The sequence below is a fragment of the Ascidia mentula genome, chromosome 5 (genome assembly GCF_947561715.1).
Source record: "Ascidia mentula chromosome 5, kaAscMent1.1, whole genome shotgun sequence".
Taxonomy (NCBI): Eukaryota; Metazoa; Chordata; class Ascidiacea; order Phlebobranchia; family Ascidiidae; genus Ascidia; species Ascidia mentula.
This window is the reverse complement of record NC_138570.1, coordinates 17,847,434-17,862,408: the sequence shown is the minus strand read 5'-3', so window position 1 is coordinate 17,862,408 and position 14,975 is coordinate 17,847,434. Positions and strand designations below refer to the sequence as shown.

The 14,975-nt window shown below is 37.5% G+C and overlaps 4 protein-coding genes and 1 pseudogene across 6 annotated transcripts; 3 read left to right on the top strand and 2 right to left on the bottom strand.

The window, feature by feature from the left end:
* Window positions 1-455: 455 nt before the first annotated feature.
* Window positions 456-2,957, bottom strand: LOC145902197 (ribonuclease P protein subunit p30-like). Its single transcript, XM_082990078.1, has 5 exons — window positions 2,729-2,957; window positions 2,398-2,543; window positions 2,027-2,215; window positions 1,533-1,672; window positions 456-1,373 (listed from the first exon to the last, which is right to left on the bottom strand). Exons 1-5 carry the CDS (start codon window positions 2,889-2,891, stop codon window positions 1,139-1,141), a joined length of 873 nt encoding a protein of 290 aa, XP_082846204.1. The 5' UTR covers window positions 2,892-2,957; the 3' UTR covers window positions 456-1,138.
* Window positions 2,958-3,841: 884 nt separating this feature from the next.
* LOC145902201 (peroxisomal trans-2-enoyl-CoA reductase-like) lies at window positions 3,842-4,916 on the top strand. Its single transcript, XM_082990081.1, has 2 exons — window positions 3,842-4,594; window positions 4,789-4,916. Exons 1-2 carry the CDS (start codon window positions 3,856-3,858, stop codon window positions 4,887-4,889), a joined length of 840 nt encoding a protein of 279 aa, XP_082846207.1. The 5' UTR covers window positions 3,842-3,855; the 3' UTR covers window positions 4,890-4,916.
* Window positions 4,917-5,086: 170 nt separating this feature from the next.
* Window positions 5,087-6,425, top strand: LOC145902206 (peroxisomal trans-2-enoyl-CoA reductase-like). Its single transcript, XM_082990086.1, has 2 exons — window positions 5,087-5,846; window positions 6,097-6,425. The coding sequence occupies exons 1-2, from the start codon at window positions 5,108-5,110 to the stop codon at window positions 6,195-6,197; spliced, it is 840 nt and encodes a 279-aa protein (XP_082846212.1). The 5' UTR covers window positions 5,087-5,107; the 3' UTR covers window positions 6,198-6,425.
* On the top strand, window positions 6,189-7,446 carry LOC145902188 (peroxisomal trans-2-enoyl-CoA reductase-like). Of its 2 annotated transcripts, XM_082990071.1 has the most exons (3): window positions 6,189-6,213; window positions 6,394-7,148; window positions 7,318-7,446. In XM_082990071.1, exons 2-3 carry the CDS (start codon window positions 6,410-6,412, stop codon window positions 7,416-7,418), a joined length of 840 nt encoding a protein of 279 aa, XP_082846197.1. In that variant the 5' UTR covers window positions 6,189-6,213; window positions 6,394-6,409; the 3' UTR covers window positions 7,419-7,446. The 2 variants fall into 2 exon arrangements, with proteins under 2 accessions (XP_082846197.1, XP_082846196.1); XM_082990070.1 differs by lacking the exon at window positions 6,189-6,213 and having other exon boundaries at window positions 6,280-7,148.
* On the bottom strand, window positions 7,287-14,892 carry LOC145902215 (mediator of RNA polymerase II transcription subunit 20-like; annotated as a pseudogene). Its single transcript, XR_014402586.1, has 4 exons — window positions 14,780-14,892; window positions 9,688-9,824; window positions 8,824-9,076; window positions 7,287-7,982 (listed from the first exon to the last, which is right to left on the bottom strand). The product of XR_014402586.1 is annotated as a mediator of RNA polymerase II transcription subunit 20-like (transcript).
* Between the last annotated feature and the right edge of the window lie 83 nt (window positions 14,893-14,975).

Genomic DNA, 14,975 nt, shown 5'->3' with positions numbered 1-14,975 from the left:
AATAAATGGTCTTGTGAATAAAATTTCGACTTTTTCATGTGCTCGCTCTGTGCTTTGTCAATTTGTTTTGTTTGTTTACCTTTTATCACGTGACCTATGATTTTTTGTGTTTGGTTTTTATGTTGTGTAGTTCTAGAAAATATTTATCGGTCTGCTTATTTACATATGTTATAATAATAACACATTGATGCTGGCATATTTTTTAATTAACTATCCAATATTATTTCAATTCAACAACAATAATACATCGTGATTATTTGTATAAAAACATGGGTAGAAAATGACAAAACCGCGATATGTCGTCCTATTATCATTACCCCCACGGTGGTGGACAATTCAGTTGTCGTGTATTGCGTTACATACAGAAGGGTCGCATGGGCGAAGACCCGACATCAAGCTTTCGACGCCATGTTGGCAGCAGGTCCCGACACCGATGGTTTTGGTCTTGGAGCGAAGTTCGGTGTGAGACGAAAACCGTGATCTATGTGATCACATTGCGATCTGTTAGACCGAGAACCAAGATCTGTTTATTTGTGGAAACAGTCGCAAATATATAGGGATATATCAAAGACGAGAGAGAAACAAAGAGATAATTGCTGCGATTACGCACCAAAGGGGACTTAGAAGAAGTAGCGCAAGATGAAAGACGTAACGCAAGTGAGATAACTAGTGAAGGCGCCAGAAAGACGGGTGTAAATGTAAAAGAGTAGAAAGACCAAGTTTAAAACACAATATTAAAAATATTCCAATCACGACGAGCTAAAATCCCTACAATATTTCCTTTCATTTTCGTGTGTCTTTACAAACTTATGGGAGCGTTGCAAACCGTTATACCACATCGATCATTAACGACATCTACATAGAAGATAGCCTACATTCAGTACAATCGGTTGCGATCCTGCGACAGACGCTGATTCTCTGTGAGGAATGCACCTTTACACGGGTGCTTGATTCAATATAATGTTTATGGTTTAATCAATGCCCATGACATTTTATTTAGTGTTTAGTGTCAAACAACCGCGCAAATATACAACAGACTTTGTCTCAAAGCAACAGTTGATCACCAGTAAGGCCCAAGAAAGTATTGTGGGAAAATGTTTATTTGACTTGAAAGCAGAAAAAAAAGAACAGTAAAATATTACGTTATTTTTTTCTTTTTTATCGGCGGCGAATCTGTAGTATGTCTTTTTGCTTCGTCTTCGTTTCCTTCACTTATGCTTGTGTTCCCAGCCAACTTTTTGACGTAAATTGCACATTTTGCCGTTTTACGTGAAAATCCGTGCACTACAGCAGCTCGGCAGTTTTTTGAAACAGTGTGTCCCAAAATGTTTTTGGCAATGTTGAAAAGTGTATTGATGTTAGCAACATCATACCTAAAAAAGGCAAATTTAGTGAACACTTAAAATTGATTCCAAAAATGTGCCACAATGATCTAAAAATAGTTTTAATGTTCTGTTCTTAACATTGCAAAAAAACGTGCTTTACATATATTATCAGAGACAGCGCAACAATAAGAAAACAATTTCACTCACGGTCCACGAACTTCCATAGGTATTTGAGCAGCCCCAGACATGATGTGATTTTTGCCTTTGCTGAATTCTTTGAACTTTATCACATTGCTGATCGTGTGACGACAAACTGTGGTGTTTCTGATCATGGGTGCATAACAGACCTGCAAGGAATCGTTTGCATAAAAAATTAACCCCTATATCAAGCAAAATGCAAACTTTTCTTGTTTGTTTCTGAATGAAAAACATCTCTGTATAACCTTGCCACAATGAAAGTGCGATTTGTGGCACTATGTAGCACCTTAAACACATTATTGTTTAAAGCTCAGCAATTTCTTTGGTTGCAGACTACACAGAAAAATGTTGTAGTTTTTTAAGAAATAAACCCAACACAATAAACATTAAGCAGAGAAATGTTTATCACATTGAGCCACATAAACGTGAATGTGGGAAAAAACTTTGTCAGTGGAAACACAGAGCTAATTAATCCATTGAAACAGAAAAACTCATGAATGTACCTCAAAAAAGAGACCCCTTGTAATGGCTGATTTGATGGCATTGTGTCGTGGCATGTAGGGAAGAATTTCAGTTCCATCAATACAAATAATGTCAATGTTATATTCAGTGCAACATGAGTGAAAGAGTTTCTCTGTCTCTGGCAAAACCGCGATCAGGTCATAAGCACCAGATGTAACAACTTCCCTTACCTACACACACTGTTTCTGTGATACTTTAAAGGGCAGGTGGAAAATAAATACATACTTTTACTTCTGCTCTCAGCTAACAAAAAAAACACATATGTATATGTTTAAACACATTTTAATCAACACACAGCACCTACTAGTAGTCACGAACAGTTAATAACATTTGTAGCTACAAAGAATCTCACCTTGCGCACATCGTCAAGTTCAGCTAGTTCAATAGTTATTCTTGTATACTGCATAAGTTGGGCATCCTTATCTTGCAAAATTTTCTTCGCTTCCTCATCAAGTTCAATCATGGAAGGGGGTTCTGGGATAACCAACTTTTTCTTTCCTGAATAACCAACAATTTCATTATTGTTGCACCAAGTTTTGCCAAAATATACAATTACTTCAGTCATTTAAATCAACACTTTTTGGGGGTTAGAAGCCATTATCAACAAACGATTACTTCCTATGTTTGTCATGATTCATGAAAAAAATTGGATGTCTTGCAAAGTAAAAGCAACCATATCCAACCTTTGGTTGGGGCTGATGCTGGAAGAAATCGAGTAAGGGCAACCACTTCATATCCCAAGTATACAAGCATGTTCAATCGCTTAGACACAGAAGACACTGTTTCCTCGCATGGAACATTGAGATCATAGTATTTGCCATGACCAGGTAGTGGAAGATTTGCCATGTCAATTTCAGGTTTGCAACCAATATATGTGCCGTGTTTTTATTAAACACTTCAAATCTACATGTAGGCTACACTGTGATTTGTGAAACATAATATGAGTGGCCTAGTTGTTTTTGTGTATGTAAGCAAGGTGAACAAAATGTCATGCCTATACATACTTTTGCTATATTATCAACAATCCACCACCAAAAATCAACCGATACTTTTTATACACACAAAACATCAGCGGTTTGCACATAATATATGCAATTAACAATGGATGAAAACAAACCTTCAGAACTTAGGCATGTAAGTAAATATAATGCACAAATACAAAACTTTATTTCTGTTCATGTAACACAATAAAATTTACTGACTAAATTCAGTTTAGTTGACCCAAATTCTTTTCCAGTAAGTTGTACATAGAAACCAGATTCGTCTACATGTGAAACGCACTGGTACCAGAAATTAAAAAAGCACTGTTTCATATTTAAAGCAACGCTAATTTCTTTCATCTAAACTGAGTGCAAAATATGAAACAATGCAGCACGTGTTCCGAAGTACGCATTTGACACGCTTGGCTTGTTTACGTTTTTGTCACGTGACTGCTAAATGCAAAAATAGTCCCCAAATCAATACTCCGGAAATACGATCATTAATCATTATTTTTTAGTCTTTCTTATAGTTTTATGTTTATAAGTAAGCGAATTTAGGTTTCGAATTGGCATATGTCATGCTTCAACTTTGTCAAACAGTGGGGAGTTGCCGTGGCATGTAGTTTAAATATTTGTTCAATAATGTTAATGAACAACTGATAATAGGCTTATGATACAAGTTTTCTTTATGCATACTTTTTTTGCAGAGAGTTTGCAAAGATCTGTGTTAAATTTAAACAATAGGGAACTTTCCATTAATTTGTTCTTTGCAATTATATATTTGTTAATGATGTGCCTTTTTTAATAGGACAGTTTTCAGTTAATGAACAATGGCCATCAGAAGTATTTTTAAACCCAGTCTATTTTCTGGTAAAGTTGCAATAGTAACAGGTGGTGGAACTGGAATAGGGGCCGCAATTACACAGGAGTTGGCCCATTTGGGATGTAATGTGGTCATTGCATCAAGAAATGAAAAAAGATTAAAGAAAGCTGCCGAAGAAATGAACAAGAACCCTAAAATCACTGGTAAAGTCATGCCAATACAATGCAATATTAGAAGGGAAGAACAAGTGCAGCATGTGATGCAAACTGTTGTAAAGCAGTTTGGAAAGATTGACTTTTTGGTCAACAATGGTGGGGGGCAGTTTCAATGTCCTGCTGAAAATATTTCCCTGAAAGGTTGGAATGCAGTAATTGAAACCAACTTGACTGGAACATTTTTGTGCTGTCAGCACACGTTTCGAGAGTGGATGGGTGAAAATGGTGGTGTCATAGTGAATATTGTGGTTGACATGTGGCGTGGATTTATTATGATGTCACACAGTGGTGCTGCAAGATCAGCTGTCGACAATCTTACTAAAACATTGGCTTTGGAATGGGCAGATAAGGGAATTAGGATAAACTCGGTTGCTCCAGGAACAATTTATTCCGAGACAGCAGCTGCTAACTATCCGACGGATGTGTTCAGTGTAGCCAGAGAAGTTCAACCAACCGGTAGACTTGGGTCACCTGAGGAGGTTTCCTCTCTTGTGTGTTTCATACTTTCACCGGCAGCTGCCTTTATGACTGGTAAGCTTTTCATCATACTATATAATGCTCACAAATACTCTTTTTGTGTTTTTTATTTACTTTTAAGTTGTGTTGTCATGGTGCAAAACCTATTTTTGACCTCAATTAACATTGTTACAGAAAGTAGTGCATGTGAATTGTTTATGCTACTTCATATTTACGTGAATATTAATATGAAAACCACTTGTTTGAAGGTGAAACAGTAAAAGTGGATGGAGCCCAAAGTCTGTACAGATGTCAGTTGAACATACCTCAACATAACAAGTTGCCAGCGTGGAAGTGGAGCAAACTTTAATATTCTTTAAATATAAATGACAGACCTTGTTTTTAATTTGATTGCCTATGCATTATTTCCTTTTGTTTCTTGCTTGTGTGCAATTATTTGCCTTTTAAATTTTCAAATGCTTGCCCTGTTTTACTAAAACAAAGTTTTTGATTTTTTTAATCACAACCACTTTACCTTCACAAAATTAGCATAGGAAAAGACTTCATCCAAAATCACAGTTGTTAAATATGGATATAAAAAGTGTGTTTAAACAAGGTCTGTTTGCTGGTAAAGTAGCAATTGTAACAGGAGGGGCAACAGGTATTGGAGCAGTTATTACACAGGAACTTGCTCATCTCGGATGTGATGTCGTCATTGCATCAAGAAATGAAAACAGATTAAAGGAGGCAGCAGAAAAGTTTAATGCAAACCCAAAGGTTGTCGGAACTGTGTCCACTGTACGGTGCAACATTCGTGATGAACAGCAAGTCATAAAGTTAATGCAAAGTGTCGTTAATCAGTTTGGAAAAATTGATTTTCTTGTTAACAACGGTGGCGGACAGTTTATGTGTCCAGCTGACCAAATATCACTGAAAGGTTGGAAGGCAGTTATTGACACAAATTTGACAGGTACATTTTTGTGCTGCAAGCATGCCTTTTGTGAGCACATGGGAGAACATGGTGGAGTGATTGTAAACATTATTGCTGACATGTGGAGGGGATTTCCCTACATGGCACATACTGGAGCTGCAAGGTCTGCTGTGGACAATTTAACTAAGACCCTTGCTCTTGAGTGGGCAGACAAAGGTGTCAGAATAAACTCCGTTGCTCCTGGAACAATATTTTCCTCCACTGCTGCCAAAAATTATCCAACTGATGTTTTTCGTATGGCACAACCACTGCAACCTACTGGCCGTTTAGGTTGCCCTGAAGAAGTTTCTGGAATTGTGTGTTTTCTTCTTTCACCAGCTGCTGCTTTTATGACAGGTTAGGTTTACTTTGTAAGTATTTTTCCTGGGCCCTAAAGGAAAACTTTCCAAAAAAAGCATTGCCAAAGATTGTTTGATCATAGTGATAAGTACCCTGTGGTTTGCACCCATTTATTGTTGTACTCCCTCATATTTTATATTACTGGTATCGTGGTATGGAATTAGTTTGAGAAGTTGAATTAAATTATGTTACACATTACATTTTTTTGGTATTTGCAAACATACTTTTAACTCTTTTTTTTGCACAGGAGAAACTGTGAAGATGGATGGGGCTCAATGTTTATACAAATGCCTGTTTGAAATACCCAAACATGACAAACTCCCACCATGGAAATGGAACAAACTTTAATTAAGTGTTAAAAGAAGTAAACATAAATTTTATTATATTTCATATAAAATGTTTACTGTTCACTGATTTATTCATGTTTTGAGTCCTTAATAGAGTGTTAATTAGTGTGATTAACAAAAAATAACAGCAATCATTAAATGTTTGTGCTTTGTATTGCTATGCAAATTACGAAAGATATTTTATTTTTAATTGACAGATCAAAAATAGTGAAAATGAATATTGCCAGTGTTTTTAAGCCAAACCTGTTTGCTGGCAAAGTTGCAATTGTAACAGGTGGGGCAACAGGAATTGGTGCTGCAATTACACAGGAATTGGCCCATTTAGGATGTGATGTGGTCATTGCATCAAGAAATGAAGAAAAACTACTGGATGCAGCCGATAAAATGAATAAAAACACAAAAGTTATTGGTAATGTATCAAGTTTACCTTGTAACGTTCGCCAAGAAGAGCAAGTTCAAAATCTCATGCAACATGTTGTGAAGAAGCACGGAAAAATTGACTTTTTAGTTAATAATGGAGGTGGGCAGTTTCAAAGTCCGGCTGAAAATATTAGGACAAAGGGCTGGAAGGCTGTTATTGACACAAACCTGACCGGGACTTTCCATTGCTGTCAACATGCGTACAAGGAATGGATGGGAGAAAACGGAGGGGCCATTGTCAACATAACTGCAAATGTAAAAAAGGGTATGTCGAATATGTGCCATACCGGTGCCGCAAGAAGTGCTGTTGATAATTTGACGAAAACTTTGGCCATCGAATGGGCAGATAAAGGAGTTAGGATCAATGCTATTGCACCTGGAACAATTTATTCACCCACAGCTGCAGCTAATTATACAACTAACTTGTTTGAAGAAGCTGTTAAGATACAACCTACATGGAGACTTGGGACCCCTGAAGAAATTTCGGCTATTGTGTGCTTTACATTATCACCTGCTGCTGCATTTATGACAGGTTACACAATTTATGATAAGTTATAGCAATATTTCTTTATGAAATTAATTTAAACAATGAGTTTGGTCTGGTTTGCTTAATGCCTTAATCTTGTGATTTGTTCACTGGTAATTGATGCAACACATTTGTTTAGTTTTTTTCCATGTTTATTGAAACTTATTATTTGCAGGTGAAACTGTGACAATGGATGGAGCAGAATGTTTGTACGGCAGTTTCAAAAAAATACCTCGGCATGATAAGCTTCCAGCATGGAAGTGGAACAACGAATAACTTCCTAATAATTTTTTAAATATTTGCATTGATCAATTTAAGCCATGTATCTAGGCAAAACCGTGCAAAACATTCAAGCAATTTATCACAATATGAACCAACTTGTTTTTCCAAATTTCTTTTGCACATTTTATCCATGAAAAAAATCATATTACTTAAACTTGGCAATTCAAGGAGCATACAACTGTGGCTCCTTTACGTTTTGACTCTTGACTGCGAATTTTATTCAGCAAAAATGCATACACTAGAAGACCTTTCAGACATACAGACATTCAAAAGCGATCTATATTCTTGCCCACATACTGTATGCAATATTGTTCAGTTTTCCAAACACAAAAGGTGTCTGTTTATAGCTCGATATCATCTAGCTGCAACAGCTTTTCTGATATTGTTGAACATTTCAATGTATTGTTGCATTGTAATTTCTGGAGTAAAGCATTCACCACCTTTAGGTTGCAATAAAGAGGGAAGGTTTGGGGGTGCCTGCTCCCCAATTATAGCTTGCAACATCTCTGACATTAATCCCCAAGACTCGCGGGCAAACATACATGGCGTGTATTCCACCTAAATAAAGGAGTATTAAATTAAAAAAGTTCATTTGTCAAATTTCTTAAATGAAAGGACATAAAGACAATGCAGACTGGTTTAAAAAACAAACCTGAAAGTTCCTTTGAATTTGTACGTACGCCTTATTATTTTTCTGTTGCATGTTTATTTGTGACAACTATTTACATTGCAACATTGATTGAAGATGCATAACTATAAGTATTTGTATGAAAATAAGTTTTGGTGGTGGGAAATTGTGTAGACCTCTGTCACAATGGAAAGCATGTCACAGAGCAAACCAGTAAAATGAGCACATGTGCGTGTGCTGTTGCTAAGTGAATTTGAGCCAGTTTCAGGCAGTTTTAGTGGGGTTTGGGTGCTTCAGGTTGCTACTTGGTGTCAGGTGATGTAGAAAAGTGAACTAAAAATACAACGAAAACATCAGGCTATAAAAATTAATGGAACAAGGTCCCATTCATTTGTGGTTTTGTAAAAGATCCATCCCTCAGCTACACATTCTGCTCAAGATTGGTTTCCGGACTGGTGCATTTTAGGCCCCTGAGTGCCTAAAATGGGGTTATTTGGGGTGAAAGAGCAACAAAAAATGCAATTGGATTTTGCAGAAAAATGAAGCGTTTAAGTACAAGTTCTTTTGTAGTTTTATGCAGGGCCTATCTCACCATCTAATTACAATTTGTACATTTGCCTCATCCAGATAAATTGTCGGATCAACTTAAATCCTGATTAACCAAGTTCTATTGCATAAATGTTTTAAAGCAACTTGTAAATGAAATAGGACTGGAGTATAAGCTTTTGAAATTGCTTCAAAAGAGCAGAAAAATATCTGAATAGTAATTACCTCTATGGCAATGCCTTTAGTGTTTGAACCGACAGCAACAATGCCGACTTTGATCAGGAAATCTCCAAGCTCATATCGCTGTCCTTTGCATTCAATTTTACCTCCTTTCTTAGGTTGCCACACAGCTCGCAATTTAGACAGGAATGCAGAAAGCATGGCGTGGGGACAAGAAAAGAACCTTCTTCAAATAAAGCAAACCTTGATGCTGGGAACTCAGAGTCATAGAGCAGGTGCAAGGTTTTGGAATTGGAAGCTGAAAGTAGCAAATATTTTGTGGTAGCTCTGAAGCTGTATTAAAGACACATGCGTGCATTGCAACTTCAAATGCCTATTAGGTTTTTAAGGTAGTCTCTGTGTGCTCCTTTGGTTTGGTAGTGAAGAGACATTTTGTACAGGAGGCCAAAATTTCAACTTGGACCAAGAATGTTTTAGTGTATAAATGTAGGTAGCGACTAAGATTTTATAGTTATAGTACTGCTTATAGTTCAAAAGATGAACATGAGTAATTAATCTGTTTGGGAAAATAAATCATCACTAAGTCTTCAAGAAAAGCTCCAAGCTTTGATCCTTTATTACAGCAAACGACCCAAACACAAACAGACCAAAATCTTTTGATAATTTTTTTAATTATGTTCAGGCAAAGTAATCACAGCAATGTCATTATTAAAAGATTAGGATATCAAAACTTTTGTTTGTAATACATGGCATCGGTCAAAAAGTGTATCCATACATTTCTGAATTAGAGGTAGGCAAAATAAATTCTGCAGGGCATAAATCTAGTCCTTATTCTGTGCTGTAGCCACATTGCAACTTGACAGTATGAATTTTAGTATTAACCAAGTGGTTAGCTATTGTTTTGCTCACCAGTCGGTGCATGGAAGGACTCACACTCAACCACAAACAATCCACATTTCTTTGCACCAAGTTTTTCCACTACATTGGTTATTTGTTCAAGAGATTGCTGAGTATTTAATCCCTCAGGCTGTTTCCACTGGCTAACACTGGAATGTATAATTTTTCATTTTCAAAACACACATAAAAAATAAAACAAATAGTTTAAAATAATATGCTTGTCTTTCATGATGATATTTAATTTGTAATTTGCGTGGAGGATTTTTTTCGGCAAACGTTGAACGTGTCTCGTATGTTAATGCATTACCGAATGTTTTTTGTGCAGATTATCGGCAAACGTTAGCAAAAGTGACATTTATTCAATCTGGAGTGTACGTGTTTCACTTTGAGCACCACTATTGCTATGGCTAATCCTATAATAACACCAGAGGGATGTTAGTTGACAAAAAAAAAATCGCCAGTTAACAAAAGTTTGAACGCGCGTGACTCGGCCGCCTTACGAGGTAGCGACTTACTTTTTTCACACAAAGATAGATCACAGGCTGAACTTTCCAACAAAAGAAAAATCAAAAAAAAATTTGCATTAATTTTTGAATATGAATATGATATGTTTGCTATGTCATAACCATAAGTAAACATCGATTCCCGATGGAATCCTTAAGGGTAGATATTCTTTGGTGTCTGTACTATCTAAAAATAGTAAACTTTTTCGCGAGGAAAAACGCGCGCCCTCTCAAATTTGAAGAATATTAACCATAACCCCCACATTTTGCAACGCTCTGCGCTCGCCGCGAAAGGTAACAAAAAAAATCGCCAGTTAACAAAAGTTTGAACGTGTGTAACTCTGCCATCTTAAAAGCCAGCGACTTACTTTTTTCACACAAAGATAGATCACAGGCTGAACTTTCCAACAAAACAAAAATCAAAAAAAAATTTGCATTAATTTTTGAATATGAATATGATATGTTTGCTATGTCATAACCATAAGTAAACATCGATTCCCGATGGAATCCTTAAGGGTAGATATTCTTTGGTGTCTGTACTATCTAAAAATAGTAAACTTTTTCGCGCCTGTAATGTTGATGGTAAAACCGAAAGCAATATTAATAATGAAGTAGTAACTGACGAAATCTTTGAACATCAATCCAATGTCGAGCGTAGTTTTGTCGACATAAACCCCCCCTGTGTAAACGACGAGGGTGAAAGAGGTGAAGATAACGTGGATAATGCTGATGTTTGTGTTGCGAATCGCGAATGTTCAGGTTTGACCGATGTGCGCGATGATAGCAGCGGGTGCGATGTTGATGAGTTTGCCAGTTTAAAACGCGACGCATACTGGTCTCCCAGCACTTTCGCACAGAGTGCAAGTTTTACTTTAACTACTGAAGATTTCGATCATATTAGTAAAGGTATTAAAGGTAGATATTGTACAGGAAAGGAATGGCCGGAAATCATTCGACGCGCATTGAAGGACAGTAATCCGTACTGTTCTTTCGCGGCTAAGGAGCAAAGATGGTATGTCAAGCAAAACACGGGCCGCTTTTTTCACACCAAATTTCGGTGCACATTCGGGACTTGTCACTGTGTGGCATCTATTGACTTGGTTTGTTTGGATAAAATTTTTTTTACAGTAAACTATTCATCAGTTCCTGTTCATCCAACAGGAACAACAAAATCTACCCATCTAAAAGGATTAAGATTAGAAAAAGTTAAACAACTTGTAACGAATACATGTCCCCGCTTAACACACCTTCATATGCTCGAAAAAGTTGAACCCGGCGTCTTAGAATCAGGAAACAGGGATGACGCGCCATCCAAAGAGGTGTTAAAAAAGGCTCGGAACGCGGCGATTAGGATAGGCGTCCCGTCCAAGCAGGAATTAGAAGCGCTTGCGATTATGCAGGATGAACAAAAGGTCGACGGCGTTGCGGTGAAAGGAAAGTTGGGCGGAACGCTGCAGCATGTCACTTCGACTCCCAGTATCATGCTGTGGTCGCAAGAGACGTTAGAGATTTTCCACGAACGCACTAAACGTGATATAATGTACATAGACGCAACCGGCAGCGTGATTAAAAACCGAGGTAACGATGCGCATTTTTACGTCTACGAAATAGTTGTAAGAAACCCCAACAAAGGAGAAGCGCCGTTGGCTGTCGCAACGTACGTCACAAACCGCCATAATATCGCATCTATTTCGCAATTTTTAAAACTCTATAAAAGCGACGAAAATAAATACATCGGTAAAACGAACGTTAAACTTATAATGTGCGATAGTTCAATGGCGCTTATTCGTTCAATTTTAGTTGAGTATATGGTTGAGGACTTCCACGCTTATATAGAACGGTGTTACGCGGTCGTATCCGGAGAAGCAAGTGACAGGCAGTTAAATCAGAAGCCGTTCCTTCATTTATGTAACAGTCATATAATGAAAAATTTGAAGCAATTATGCGGATTGGTTAAAAAGCGTCGCGCCGAATCGATGTTTATCGTTGGTTTGTTAGTAGCCGCAGAGGGTATGAAGGAAATTGAAGAAATTTTGTGCCACATGACTTTGCTTTATAATTCAAAAGACGCAAACCAAGCTAAAACCAGTTGGGATTTGTTAAATGATAAAATAAAGCGCAAAAATGTTGACCCAACAATTCATTTAACTGAAAATGTAGAAGACATTGACGATACCTTTTCCACAACCACCACCGACAATCCATTTAAAGACCATTTTGGACAAGTGATTAACCGGGCTAATTTAAATGTCACCCATTCCTTTTCAATTAAAAATGATTTTTATTGTCCCGAATTCATAAACAAATTTTCCGAAAATTTCCTTCCGAAAATACCTCTGTGGATCGCTTAACTGTTGGGGGATCTAGGTCGTCACGGAAGTAGTGAACCGTACCGCGTGTATTCTAAATACGTTCAAAAAGTCCAACAACGCGGAGTTGGACAAACGTTGCTCGCCGATAATCGCACGCAGGGAATCATGGAAAAGAGTCAACAGGAATTAAAGCGGACTCGGTTCAACGGCAGGAAGCTTAACGGACTGCACGAATTTGCGAAAATGTACGACGACAAACATAAAGCGCTTATAGTTGAATTTATGGACAGTGGGTACCGCCGAAAACCCAAGCGCAAACGCGTTAGACAGGAAGCTGAGGTCGAGGAGAGATGGGGGAAGAAGGCAAAGGTTGTTGGGACGGACAAAAGTATAGGAAGATACTTTCAAACTCCCACCAAAGCTTTGCGTGCTCCCAGCAAATCATCAGAAAAAACAGGAAGTCACGCGTGTAGAATCGAGCTGGATCCAAATAGTTTGGCACGGCGGTGCTGCGCGCGCAAAATGGAAGCGGCAAATTATATGAATACTTCAGATTACGCGGAGCTTTCGACAGAAAATGTTTGGCTTAGTGACAAACATATAGATGCGGCGCAGTGCATATTACTTAACCAGTTCCCAGGGATCGACGGTTTGCAGAGCACGTTGGCGTACTCACGTGCAATGGATAGGGTACCGACGTACACCCCACAAAATAAGTTTATCCAAATAATTAATGTTCGTAGTACCCATTGGATAACAGTTTCAAATATTTTCTCTTTAAATAACCATACAGTTCAAGTATATGACAGTCAGCCGGACAAGTATAAACCGGATGAAAAATTCGCCATTTCTAAGTTGCTAAATTTAACAAATGCCAAATACATAAGTCTGCAATTCCCAAATGTACAAAAGCAATTTGGTTCAGGTAACTGTGGGGTGTACGCCATCGCGTTTGCGGTCGCTTTATGTTATAATCACCATCCAGAACATCTAAATTTTAACGAGCCATCGCTGCGAACTGATATAGAAAAAATGTTGCGCAATAAAGAATTTGAGCCTCTTTTTAAGATGAAGAAGCTTATCGTAAACAGAAGAAAGAACAGCGAGACGGTTGCGATTCATTGTAATTGTAGACTTGCAGAAAATAAACAATATTTTATTGAATGTAGTAAGTGTAAAGAATGGTTTCATCCGGAATGTTTAGAGCGCGCCATACCGGATGAAGCTAAAATCGAGGGCGTGCATTGGTTTTGCGGAAAATGTTAACGTATCCAGCGGGATATTGTAGTATAAGCTAAGTATAGGCTTGTAAATGTAACAAATGTGTAACATATTTTTTAAGTATTTTTCAGGTTGGTCGCTGGGTTGTTTGTGGCCTATTTGGCTCAAACACCAAGTCATCTGTGTACCTCCTCGTGGTGCGACTGGAAGCAGCTTCGGCTGACCAAACACAGAGGCGATTTTTGAAAATGTGGGGGTTATGGTTAATATTCTTCAAATTTGAGAGGGCGCGCGTTTTTCCTCGCGAAAAAGTTTACTATTTTTAGATAGTACAGACACCAAAGAATATCTACCCTTAAGGATTCCATCGGGAATCGATGTTTACTTATGGTTATGACATAGTAAACATATCATATTCATATTCAAAAATTAATGCAAATTTTTTTTTGATTTTTCTTTTGTTGGAAAGTTCAGCCTGTGATCTATCTTTGTGTGAAAAAAGTAAGTCGCTGGCTTTTAAGATGGCAGAGTTACACACGTTCAAACTTTTGTTAACTGGCGATTTTTTTTGTTACCTTTCGCGGCGAGCGCAGAGCGTTGCAAAATGTGGGGGTTATGGTTAATATTCTTCAAATTTGAGAGGGCGCGCGTTTTTCCTCGCGAAAAAGTTTACTATTTTTAGATAGTACAGACACCAAAGAATATCTACCCTTAAGGATTCCATCGGGAATCGATGTTTACTTATGGTTATGACATAGCAAACATATCATATTCATATTCAAAAATTAATGCAAATTTTTTTTTGATTTTTCTTTTGTTGGAAAGTTCAGCCTGTGATCTATCTTTGTGTGAAAAAAGTAAGTCGCTACCTCGTAAGGCGGCCGAGTCACGCGCGTTCAAACTTTTGTTAACTGGCGATTTTTTTTTTGTCAACTAACATCCCTCTGGTATAATAACCCTAACCTATGGCGTGTTACAAGAGAACACCATGTTAAATTATTTCAATTCCACCACAGAGTAAAAGATTCTTACAATGAAGTATAAATAGTAGAAAAATATTGAACTTACTATGTGACACCCATTGAAAGTTTGTTTCAAGTGTTGCAATTTTAGTGAAACAGACTTTCAAAACAGCAGTTGCGTGGGGTATTTAGTGCAGCACTGATTCCAACCGTCTTCTCTCTACTGCCATCCAGGGCGAAAAAGTCCCAACAGGTAAATAACCGTTACTTTGTTTTTATTTACTACATTTATTTGTAAAATA

Coding starts and splice junctions, on each gene's coding strand:
- LOC145902206 (XM_082990086.1), top strand. CDS start 5,108: ATGGATATAAAAAGTGTGTTTAAACAAGGTCTGTTTGCTGGTAAAGTA. Junction 5,847..6,096: donor AGCTGCTGCTTTTATGACAG/GTTAGGTTTACT, acceptor TTTTTTGCACAG/GAGAAACTGTGAAGATGGAT.
- LOC145902197 (XM_082990078.1), bottom strand. CDS start 2,891: ATGGCAAATCTTCCACTACCTGGTCATGGCAAATACTATGATCTCAAT. Junction 2,544..2,728: donor AGCATCAGCCCCAACCAAAG/GTTGGATATGGT, acceptor TTGGTTATTCAG/GAAAGAAAAAGTTGGTTATC. Junction 2,216..2,397: donor AACTTGACGATGTGCGCAAG/GTGAGATTCTTT, acceptor CAGTGTGTGTAG/GTAAGGGAAGTTGTTACATC.
- LOC145902188 (XM_082990070.1), top strand. CDS start 6,335: ATGTTTGTGCTTTGTATTGCTATGCAAATTACGAAAGATATTTTATTT. Junction 7,149..7,317: donor TGCTGCTGCATTTATGACAG/GTTACACAATTT, acceptor TATTATTTGCAG/GTGAAACTGTGACAATGGAT.
- LOC145902201 (XM_082990081.1), top strand. CDS start 3,856: ATGGCCATCAGAAGTATTTTTAAACCCAGTCTATTTTCTGGTAAAGTT. Junction 4,595..4,788: donor GGCAGCTGCCTTTATGACTG/GTAAGCTTTTCA, acceptor ACTTGTTTGAAG/GTGAAACAGTAAAAGTGGAT.